At 48.5% G+C, this 12,327-nt stretch overlaps 1 protein-coding gene across 1 annotated transcript in view; it reads right to left on the bottom strand.

Annotated features, from left to right (window-relative positions):
• NPC1 (NPC intracellular cholesterol transporter 1) overlaps positions 1 to 12,107 on the bottom strand; it is a 49,285-nt gene extending 37,178 nt beyond the window's left edge. Inside the window, exons 1-2 of the mRNA XM_061399756.1 lie at positions 11,801 to 12,107; positions 1,153 to 1,275 (exon numbers count right to left, since the gene is read on the bottom strand). Coding sequence (XP_061255740.1) covers positions 1,153 to 1,275; positions 11,801 to 11,857 — 180 coding nt within the window. The 5' untranslated portion in view covers positions 11,858 to 12,107. The remainder of the gene's footprint in view (positions 1 to 1,152; positions 1,276 to 11,800) is intronic.
• Positions 12,108 to 12,327: the final 220 nt, after the last annotated feature.

Here is a 12,327-nt window from a genome sequence, read left to right as displayed (position 1 = left end):
GACTGAAGCGACTTAGCAGCAAGAGCAGCAGGGTGAACCCCTAAATAGTATTTTAGTATCAGAAAACACAGCCCAAAGAAGTTATTTGTTCTGAGCTCTTTTGGAGATATTTTACGTTCAATCTCAGGGTCTGTGGACAAAAATGGGAAACTTTGAACATTGCTGACAAGTTGTCACCTAAGAAGTCAAGTTCTTTACCTCTCAGATATTCCTAGACCATCCATGATTTCAAGATATTTCTCTTTGTTAAGTATTCCTGGTTGACCTAAATGCCTTCCTGACTTCCTAACCACCTCCTCTGTCTTGAGTTGTGCAACAGTGAATTAAATGTGCTTTCCAAAAAGAATTGGCCTAAAAAAAATAAAATAAAATAAAAAAATAAAAGGCGATCAAATTTCCTCTAGATAACCAGCAATTCACAAAAGTAGAGGCAGTACAGACATTTCCATTTTTTTTCTTATTGGGAAGCTCCTTTCTTTCCTTGACAATCATTTTACCTCTTTTTAGGTTACTTGGTTATGTTTAACCAGAATGCTATTTTCTGTGAGTCACTCCAGGAAAAGTTAAATGCCTTTAAAAATTGTGATGGAAGAAGGAAATAAGTCCAGAAGACCTGCTACCGTGTCAGCTGGATTTTAGATAACTGCAGCCTCTAAAGCCAGTCTTTTAACCTGGATTTTTCCAGTTCTTTTCTAATATCCCTGTGTATCAGGGATGGTAAAAGAGACAAGAAACAGATTCCTGGCGGCAGTCAAAGGTCACAGGCTCTCGGTGGAAACTGGAGGAACCTCTAAAGTGAACAGAGGACAAGTGAGTCACAGCCACTCAGCAGCCTCGTCTAGAAACAAAAGGGGCTAACTCTGAGTGTATTTTGAAGAGGCTGCAAAGAGCAACATGCGAGGTACCAAGACCAAGTCCCTCAGTAGTAACCTGCTACTGGGAAACTTTACGAGCAAGGTATCATCAACCCCAGAAAAATGACGCCTGCAGAGTTAGTATGTTATCTTCTCTGTGCTAGAGGTAAGAATCTGGGACAAGAGTAGCCCGTTCATTCCACCTCTACCCCCACCCCACGGGGAATATCTACGGTGTAATTGCAGAGGATCTCTGATTAGTGTTTTGTGTTCCCAAAGCCCAAGATTACTCACTCACCTGCACTAGGTCATAGCCATCCTGTGGCAATGGCTTTGGTGGCCCAGAATATCTGCAGTTGTATCTCTTATCTCCAGATGCAATTCCACACTCTCCATACCAAATGCAGGACTGTGAAAATACCTGCAAATGTCAACAGAAAATGGTTCACTAGGGCCTCAGGGATAACACGAATTTCAACACCAAAAAACGCCCTCATTCACAGAAGCTTCCAACAGTACCTGCCAAGCGAAGTAAAAGCCAGAAGCACCGGATAGTTGAACATTTCGAAAAACATTAATTAAAATAAACCCAAAGCTCAACGCTGGAGAAGACTCTTGAGAGTCCCTTGGACAGAAAGGCGATCAAACCAGTCAATCCTAAAGGAAATCAACCCTGAATATTCATTGGAAGGACTGGTACTGAAGATGAAGCTCCAATACTTTGGCCACGATATGAAGAGCTGAGTTCATACTGGAAAAGACCCTGAGGCTCGGAAACACTGAGGGCAGGAGAAGCGGGAGGCAGAGGATAAGATGGCTGGATGGCATCATCAACTCAATGGACAAGAGTCTGAACAAACTCCAGGAGACAGTGAAGGACAGGGAAGCCGAGAATGCTGCAGTCCATGGGGGCGCAAAAGAGTTGGACACGACTTAGTGAATGAACAACAGCAAAGTCCAAAACGGACTTGTGAAGTCAGCAAAGGAAGTAATAGAAATTACTTACATGACTTCTACTTCCTGCTAGATTATTTATTAAGAGGAAGCGACAGTTCCATACAAGAATCACTATCAATCAGTGTAGAAGAAAGTAAGATAGTATTATAAGTCTATGATTACTAAGGCTCTATTTTTACACATCAGGATAAGGAACTGAGTCAGGTGTAAATAATGAAAGAACAGCTCCATATCTGCTAAGGTTAATTAATATCAGCACACCATGAGTAATGTGGAAAAAAAAACAACCCATAAGGAGGAGGAGCAAGAATGAGTATCTTGTATGTGCATACTTTAATCACCTCAGAATCTTGAAAAAATGTAAAACCTCTTGCATAAAGACTTCTCAAGGGCCACTCCTATTCCCCATGTGAGAGTCACATGGCATCAGAAAAGTCAGGGGGGTGCGCGAGTGTGACTCATCTCATTAGCAAGGCCACCAAGCTCCGGCAAGCTGGCCAGGGTCACGGCTGGCATGACTGTGCAGTCAGCTGTCCTGCAGGGAAACAGCGGCTGCTGAGAAGTAACCATGGCTTCCGAGGTGCCTGACGGGAAAGCATTTTTGAAAAATGGGCACAGATGCGAGAGAGTGAACTGTCTGCAAGGACAAGGGCACGTGGCCCACACACCCCGCAAGGAGCCGAGCAGTGCTGGTCCCGGGTGAAAAGACACAAACCTCGCAACAGGCCCTGAAAACGTGGGAGGGAAAGCAGGCGGGAGATGGAGGGGTACTGGGGGCGAAATCTAAGGGCCCACAAGACTTGTCTCTGGATTCATTCTTTCCATATTTTAAACCAGCAATTATGACTTACCCCAGCTTGATTAATTAAGTCATAGGTTTAGGCCACAAGGGAGGGAGGGAACTTATACAAATGAGGAAGTGACAAGCATTCAGCAATGCCACGTCCCAAACCTTTGGCAAGAACTCACAAAATTCCACCATTCCTATATAAAAAGAATCATAATTTTGTCTGTAAACCCAGCGGGTCTAGGAAAAGTACTGCTCTTTCCGATTCTGGGTTTTCCACTAAAAGGCCATCATCCATCTACTGAAGTGTAGAAAGGCAAGTAAGCCAAGGAGGGTGACAACTACTGATGCTGACCTGTAACTTACATACTAGGGACCCGCCCCTTGGAATTCTCACCCCACCCCACCCCTCTTGCACAGAATTCTCAACAGACCAACAGGGCAAGCAGGTGCTGGCCAAGGGGCACTCTGGCTTATCACCCGCAGGAGTGACAGGAATCCAGTCAAAAAAAAACACCACAGCTCTAGCATGACTAACAGACGGGTATCTGGAGTCTAAGTTCCCCTTCCTCAGCACTCGGCGCTCTACAGGACAATAAAGATGACCCAATGCTGTCTGGGTCCTATTTACAACATCATCCTTCATAATCTACACCATCTGTTTCAAAGCAAAGGTGTTTCTACCCACCAGGCAAAAGAGATGGGGGTGGAGAACGAGTTTGAGGGGTGGGAGGTCAGGATTCCTGGGCTCTGATCCTCAATAAATGCAGAGCCCAGCTACACCCGCTGAAGGTCACCCAGCTGTGCCGAGCAGGAGTCTCCCACCTCCTACTCACTCCTGACCACCCCAACCCCGGTTACGTCACAGTTCAGGTAGGCAGACTGAATTCAGGAATAAATGAGAAAGCACTTAGAAAGCCAGAAAGAACCACCCATCAAACGTAAGGAATTATTCTCCAGGTTTTCCGAGAAGTATATGGGACTTCACCAAAGAGGTTCAAAGACCTGAACAAAATAAACAACCTGAAGCTTCTTCCAGGCCAGGAAAAAACTGGGCTCGAGTCACTGCTCTTAGGTTTGCTTTCCCAAGTAATCTGCTTGAAGAAGCATGAACCAGAGGGGCCCAAAGGTGCTCACAGCCCACCTGCTGGGTGTCAGGCACTGCTTTAACTGCTCTCACCTTATGGACCCAACACATCCTTACAGCATGAGCGAGAGGGCAGTGTTTTGTTGGGTTTTTCTTCTGCTTTTTTTGGTTGCACCATGGCAGGTGGGATTAGCTCCTCGACCAGGAATAGAACCCCTGTCCCCTGCAGTGGGAGCCTGGAGTCTTAACCATTGGCTCACCAGTGAAGTCCAGGGAGGTGCTATTATTGTGCCCAATTTATAGGTGAACAAACAGAGGCAGAGAGTTTGAATCCAAGAGCAGCAGAGGCAGGATTCAAACCAGAACATTCTAGTTCCAGAAACAGACTCTCAACAAGATACAATTAACCCTTTAGTGAAGGTCCTTGCTCTGGCATCACCTCCCCCCACCCTGTGTGCAGGCAGGCAACCCTCTGAGCTCACTTGCACGGCTGCACCAGTGGGGGAGGCCTCGTGCCTACCTCCAGGCTCTCTCTCCGCCTCCCCTGGGCTCAACTGCAGCTGAAACCCAAGCACCTCCTTCTGCCCCAGGCCCGGCTGCTGCCATGGTCCCGAGCCTCTCCGGGGATCTCCACCACCTGGCCCCTCTCTTGCCCACGTGTTCAACCTCATCTCCACGTTGGTCCCTTCACCTGCTCCTCCCATAAAGGCAGTCCCATTTCCTTCCCCTCTCAAACCGCCCCCAACCCCCTCCAGCTGCACTTCCAACCACAACAGCTGAGATGCTCACAAGGAAACCGATCCTTCCTCCATCACCAGGCCCTCTTCAGTAGGGTTTAAAGCTCCGGGTCCTCTCCCACCAGCCTCTGGGAAGCCTCCCTGGTGCCGTCTCCCTCACCCTTGCCCTCTCTGAACCCTCCCCTGGGAGCCCACAGGCCTCCTCTGTCTACCTCACCACCTCCCTCCACCTGGTCTGTCCCCACGGGCACCACCTCCACCACCCTCACCCCACGGCACCCAGCTGCCAGCCACTGGCTAAGGGTGCCCCCGTCAGCTCAACCCCACAACAGGTCTGTGAATCTGGTACTAAAATAACACCATTTCACAGATGAGGAAACCGAGGGTTACACAGGTAAAGTGACTCCTCTGAGGCCACATCTGAGAAATGGGAGAGCCAGGCCTGGCTGGTTTGGAAGCCGGAGCACTTACTCCTTATGCTGCACCGGGGTCACTCCTCTATGGACCACTGACTGGGCCGTACTCATCTCTGCAGCCAGTCTAGAACCTAGCTGCAGTCCTAATGATCAGAATTTCCGGTCTCCAAATGGCCACAGCACTCCATCGGCCAGGACTTTATTAACAAAGACAAGGGCTGCACCTTGAGATCCCTGGAAGATTCCCTGGAATGTGAGGGCGGCAGGAGCCGACACCCAGACCAAGGGCTTGGGCACAGGCCACATACCTGTCTTCCCAGGGAACCACGTGATTTCTAAAGGCAAGGTGCCTGGTGAGAGCTGCCTTTACTGATACAAGAACACCTGCTGCTGCTTCATACCCACACTCTCCTGAGGAAGGGCAGATCCTGCTGATACTGAAAGTCACCAAGGTTTGAGGTCTGCCAGGACTCCAACGGGGGGCTTCCCTGGTGGCTCAGACAGAAAAGAATCCGCCTGAAATGCAGGAGATCCGGGTTCAATCCCTGGGTAGGGAAGATCACCTGGAGAAGGGCATGGCAACCCACTCCAGTATTCTTGCCTGGAGAATCCCGTGGACAGAGAAGCCTGGTGGGCTTCAGTCCAAGAGGTCGCAAAGAGTCGGATACAACTGAGCAACTACACACACACACACACACACACACACGAGGTCGCAAAGAGTCAGATACAACTGAGCAACTACACACACACACACACACACGAGGTCGCAAAGAGTCAGATACAACTGAGCAACTACACACACACACACACACACACACACACACACACACACACACACACACACACACACACACACACAGCTCCAAGGGCACCAGACTGCATGTGAGCCCAGTGTTGGAGATGGTTGGTGGTGGCTGCACGACATGTGATATACCTAATGTCCCTGACTGTACTTTAAAGCCGTGAACTTTATGTGTATTTTGACACAAAACAAGAGCTCAGATGTCCTTCACCACTTAAGAGAAAAGTCCAGTGGCAAGGACTGCAGAGAGCATGTTCTTGGTTATACTGAGATTAAACAGAGTAATCTGTTTAATTACATCAGTTGAAACACCATGGGTCTGAATGTCACTAACACACCCAGCGTCTCTAGTAATAAATGTTGCAAAAGCTCCACTGAGGGGGGCAGTGGGGGTGGGGTGGGGGGACAAGCCCAAAGAAGGATAATTCTTCCCAGTTCATCTCATGGGCACCCACCAGTCTCTTACAGGGTGACTCGTGACCACAAGAACTATCTTATTTAAGCATTTAAACACTTGACCAATTCCTAAAAAGTCAAAAATAAATGATCATAGATTTTAATTACAGAATACCCACCGATCACAATTATTCAGACATCACAAGTATACATGAGATAACAGGGGGCGCCCCCCTCAGCTCTCCACCCCTATCCCATTCCTCAGATTTAACAAATGTTGATGTATTGGATCGTGGTCTTCCGGGCTTTCAATTTCCCCAAAAGGTAAACCTATATAGATGCACCTACTCAAACACAGTGGATTAACTTTTAAATACATATTCTCAAACAATCTCGATTACCCTGCATGACTGGCTCTACTTGAACTAACTGTATTTATCCAGGTCCCCAAGGACAGACTCTAGCCCTTGTCTGCTGTTCTTTGTTTTCTCCACAGATTTCAGTCTCCCCCAGCCCCCACATCTTGGGACAGCCTCCCTTTTTACAAGCCTCACCCAAGACTCAGTGCCAACACTGAATTTAACTCTGACTCCTTTCACCTGGTATGTGAGCGGTCCTGGGGAGAGGCAGGTGGTGCTATTATTATGTCCAACTTACAGATGAGCAAACCTCAGATGTGGCCTCAGAGGTGCTCATGGGCATCCCTCCTCAATGCTCAAGTCACCAGGCGTCCTGCACCCAGAGCTCTGTACATGCCCGTTCCATAAGCTCCCCTGTGGATCCACCAGGACGAGATGGATAAACTTTTTCTTTTTTCTTTTTAATATTTATTTATTTGGGCTGCCCTGGTGGCTTAGACTGAAGAATCTGCCTGCAATGTGGGGGACCTGCGTTGGATCTCTGGGTTGGGAAGGTCCCCTGGGGAAGGGAATGGCAACCCACTCCAGTATTCTTGCCTGGACAATCCCATGGACAGAGGAGCCTGGCAGGCTACAGTCTATGGGGTCAAAAAGAGTCAGACACGACTGAGCGACTAACACACATACACACACACATACGTGTTTATTTGGCCGAACTGGGTCTTAGTTTCGGCTCATGGGATCTTTGTCGCAGCATTTGGACTCTTTAGTTTCAGTACTCGGGGTTTCCTTCCCTGACCAGGGATAGAACCCAGGCCCCCTGCATTGGGAGCACAGAGTCTTAGCCACTGGACCACCCAGGGAAACTCCTAAACTTTTCCTAAGAGAGCCAGATACCATATTAAATATGGTAGGCTTGTGAGCCCTAAGGTGTCTGTGGTACATACTCAATCTTGTCTGGTGTAACTCAAAAGTAACCACAAACAACAGGTAAAAGATGGGCATGGGTGTGTCCCAAGAAAACCATCCACAACTAATTTGCAGGCTCCTGCTCCAGGATGAAACAGAATTCATATACTTATGAGAATGGAGAAGTTGTGTATGTGGGCAGAGGTTGCAAGAGTATTTTCTTGCTGGTGTCTTGGCTCCCCTGTAAGACTGTAGAATCCTAAAGGGCAGAGCTTGGGGGTTATACTTCCTCTGAAATCTTAATATCTCATCCAGTGCTCCCTGATTCAGAAAACATCCAAACGTACACGGTGAGTTAAAGGAGCTTGACTGGATTATGTAAGAAGTGACTTCGGCTTTAACCCAGAATTTAGTACAAGGCTAGGATGTCTCTGCTTTTAAAGGTTAAGCTATATGGCTATTTCACAACATGCTCTAAAATTTAATTAATGGATATGTGACTGCATAGGGAAGCATCTTTCGATAATAATAGGAATAGCTCAGGACAGTTAAAAAAAAAAAAAAAATGCCCCAGCTGCTATGTGTCAGCAACTCTGGTAGACTCTAATTGGGAGCTCCATGAAAGCACATCTTATCACGTGGAGAAGCTCTGATCATCAGCAACAGAATCCTATACTTTAGGCTATTAAGTAACTCATGTTCAGTTGCTCACTGAACATCAACCAGGTTCTGGGCATAAAGCTGAGTGAGTTCTCCTTCCTCCCCTGGGTTCTTTATCAGACACCCTATGGAGTAGCATCGCAGACTTTTACAGGTAAGAAAACTAGAACTCAGAGAGGATTCTCCAAGGTCACCTGGCTGGTAAGTGACAAAACCAATAATGAGAACCAAGGTTTTGAATGCTAAGGTAGGCGTAGTCTCTCCCGTCCCCCCACCATGCCCATCCCACAGCTGCTGCACTGTTTGAACTCCAGCTCGGCTTGTACAATGATGTATCCTTAGATTGTGACAACATGCCAGGGATGGGCTGGCCCGTCCACTACCATGCCCCTCCTGCTACACAGGACTGTTCACTTGCATAACTAGTGACTACCCTTTACGTACAACTCCAGGGAGCCGTCAAGTCCTGACTCACTTCCTCAGGATCCAGGACTGTCCCCAGCCCCATGCCTGTAACCTGGCCAGCCCACACAGGTGGAGCGCAGGGCCGGGTCCCTTCACCTCGGCTGATGTCCTGGATGAGGAAAGCTCCAGGCAGAATCTGGAGACACGCCCAGCTTCAGCTCTGGCGAGGGCTGGAATACCAGGGCTGGTGTGGCCAGTCAGGATAACCCAGGACAAGGGTGGAGGGGGTGGCCCGGAGAATGCTGTCCAGAGATTAAGCTTTGTATCCTTTGGAGTCAGGTAGGCAGATCAAATAAGTATGACAGGACACGTGGGGTGGAGGCTGGACTGGTCTGACTTTTACTGACACAACTCTCTGGAGTTCTGTTTTATAGCCAATCTGGGATAAACGTATCCACATAACAAATGATAATTTGTGTGAGCACCAGGCACGCCTTCAGATGGGTATTTAAGATACATTTTAGAGTTAGATGGGTTCAGCCAGTCTTCACTTTATAGATAAGCCCTGGGCTTGCAGTTTAACTGACTTGCTCGAGGTTATACTACTAGTTTGGTCTTAGATAAGCTCCAGCAACTACGAGTTTGAAAAATAATTCAATAGCCACAAGATCAAATAAAACCATGAAAGCGGATGGGGTGTATACCGTCCCCAGGTGTTTTTTTCCCCCCCCTAAGGAATGTTCACACAAGGTGACAATAGAACCAAGGGTTGGGCCAGCAGGCTAAATCCACTTCTGATCTATCACTGGCTTTTGGAGAAGCCACACTGGAGCCAGGAACAGGCTGTGAAACGTTATTGGCCAAGTGGAACATCTGCTGAACTTTAAATATGAATCATCTGGTAGGCAGAGTTGTTAACCCATTTTACAGAGGAGGCAGCTGCCTTGCCCAAGACCACTCCTGGTAAGAGGACGCATCAAGATCTGTACCAGGTCTTTTAATGCCAAGTCTTGTGCCAGCCTATAAATGCTTCCCCGGTAGATCAGGTGGTAAACAAACCACCTGCCATGCAGGAAACAGAGATTCAATTCCTGGGTCAGGAAGATTCCCTGGAGAAGGAAATGGCAACCCACTCCAGTATTCTTGCCTGGGAAATCCCACAGCAGAGGAGCCTGGCGGGTACAGTTCATGGGGTCTCAGAGACACAATTTAGTGACTAAACAACAACAAAACACCAAAAGCTGCTGCAGCCATTTAAATAAAGAACATTTAGAACTTCAGAGGAAAGGCATTCTAGTTGGGAATAACAATGTTATAGATGATGAAGCTTTTGAACTGGACCTTGGAAGATGGGCAGGGTTTTGACAGCACTTTGTTTATTTAGCTAGAGAGCTAACACCCTTCACAGAGCTGTGGGTGAGAAAAGCAGACAAAGCACCCAAGATCAGGCTAGAGATGGCCCACTCTAGGCTTCCGGACAGGTAATGTGTCATCCATTAACACCCTGACAAGAGTCCCTTTTAGGAACGGAAAGAGGGGAAGGGTTACCCAGGAAAGAGAGTTCTTTGTTCTGGGTGATATGACAAACACTGAAGGAATACAAAGACCTATTCAGCTAGCTGTCTTCTTTTTAACCACTTGCTAATCATAATAATAATTTTAAAAAACTCATTTCCCTTGATTACTTATGCTAGTAAAATGATTGATCACAACATCAATCAAGGAATGGGGGAGACTGGGAAAGATAACCTACATTCGCTCCCATTTCAGAGGCTTATTCTTCAATGCTCTCAGGCTAAAAGATGAACCCATTCCTGATCTCCTTTGGAAAAACGGTTTTAATGGCTTAATTCCTACCTAGGCCTCATGATGGTCTATCTCCTGACTGTAATTTTTTAAAGTTTTTTTTTTTTTTCTCTTGAGGAACTTGGACCATAATGAGGCCTAGGTAGGAATTAAGCCATCAAAACTGTTTTTCCTAAGGAGATCAGGAATGGGGTCACCTTTCAGCCTGAGGGAGCCAATCTTAAATACAATATAAGTGTTTTCAATTCAAATTCACAAACCTTCTCAAGGGTTCCAGGAATTTTGCAAGTAACTTGTGACCAACCTCTGACCTACCCCAGAAGTCCTAGGAGGAGAGGCACTGACCAATTTCAGAGATAAGTTAAAGCTACTTAACCAGAAGCCTGCCTTTTAGATCCTGACCTAAAACCTAAAGGAAACCAAACAGCTGTATTTTCAAAGCAAATAACTGCTACCATTCTTTGAGTTTTTACTACTGTGATGAGGCCCCTCCATACACCATGTTACTTAAGAATCCCAATAATCCTATGATGTGTTGTTTATCTTCAGTAAAAGTTCGGCTTGGAAGAGTAATGAGCCCAAAGCCACAGAGCTAGCAGGTGGTCTACGGGTTGACCCCATTCCAAACCACCTTCCGAAAACCTGTTTTTCTCTGCCTCTCCTCCCCACCAGGCACCAGACATGTGCTCTTCCAGAAGCCCACACGGCTGGCCACCCCCTATCCACCCCACCACAGGAGGCCCTTCCCAGGTCAGCCTCACCCAACCCCTGCTGAGAACGATATAGTTCAAAGAGAGGTTTTTCTAGTGCAGGGAACCCCTTCATCAGCCTTCCCTTGTGACTCACTACACCCTCATCATAGACACGCCTATGAGTGGGCACCAGGGCTCGGGATTCCCACTGGATCTGGTTTAATCAGCACTAGATCCTTAGACATCCCCCACAACATCCAACCACACAGTTTTCAAGGAGAAAACTGTAGATACACAAATAGCAGTGAGGTGCTCACGCCCAAGGCTACCAAAGCAAGGAAAGCAGACCCAAGGAGTCAGGACTGGGAGTTCCAGGCCCATCCTCTACACCGCTAGGTTTGTGACAAGGCGAAATTCAATTAACCCCTGCACCTGCGGGCCTCCGTTCCCATGGATGTAAAGGGAGCGGATAAGAAGTAACTTGCCGTCTCTGGAAGACCAAGGTGCCTTATGTGAAGCACTCAGGTGAGTTCCGATTTGGTGCCAGACTAACCTTTATTTACCTCCCCACTCTCCTTCCTCTTTAGGGGAGAAGTCGGATCTCCTAAACAAATTTATAAAGAATTCCTGTACAAATGGCAGAATGAAGGGGGGTGGGGAGGCAGGTTAAAATGATAATCCTATCCCTTTCTACTCATTTTCTTCCTCCCTTCTTGATCCCACATCCTAAACCCAGAAATCAGATGACCACGGATGAAATGAGCTCAAAACAGGTCAAACAGGCAGCCCCCAGCTGCCACCGTCCTCCAGACCACTGGGAAGAGGACGTGGCCGGAGAAAGGCATCGGAGTCGCGGCAGAGACCGCCGCCCTCCCCGACTCGCGGCCCCACCACGTCCCCCACAGCTTGCCCGGGTCGCCGGCGGCCACTCACCTGCGCCGGGCAGAACAGCAGCAGGAGGAGGCCGAAGGCTGGGCCGCGCACGCTCATGCTGCCGCGGCGACGGGCGGCGGATGTCGGAGAGACTCGGCTCTCAGGCTCGGCTCGGCACCCCGGGCTGTCTCCGGCTCCCGCGTCCGCGGAGGGAGGAAACCAGGCGCCGGCTGCGGCGGGATGCGCGCGCAGGTCAGGAAAGACGAAGGCGTCGTCGGCTCCTCCCACTTCTGGGTGGAACCTTCCGAGCCCAGAGCCCGTCCTGGGGCGGGGCCGGAGAGGGTGAGGGCGGGGAGAAGGCGGGGAATGGGCGGGGCTAGTGGGGGCCCCGACCGCTTCTTGTCACAGCCGGTTCCCAGTACCCTCTCTGCTCTAATTCCTCCTCAGCGGCGGCGTGGGGCCAGGGACTCTGAGACCCGGGTAGAGCTGAACATTTGGAATCTGGCCTGGGAAGGATATTTCTGGGGTTGTCGCAACAGTGTGTGGTTTTGATGCTTTAACTCCTTTCTCCCCTTTTTGTCATTCCT

This window comes from Bos javanicus, chromosome 24, assembly GCF_032452875.1.
Source record: "Bos javanicus breed banteng chromosome 24, ARS-OSU_banteng_1.0, whole genome shotgun sequence".
Classification (NCBI taxonomy): Eukaryota; Metazoa; Chordata; class Mammalia; order Artiodactyla; family Bovidae; genus Bos; species Bos javanicus.
This window is presented reverse-complemented; position numbering and strand designations above follow the sequence as displayed.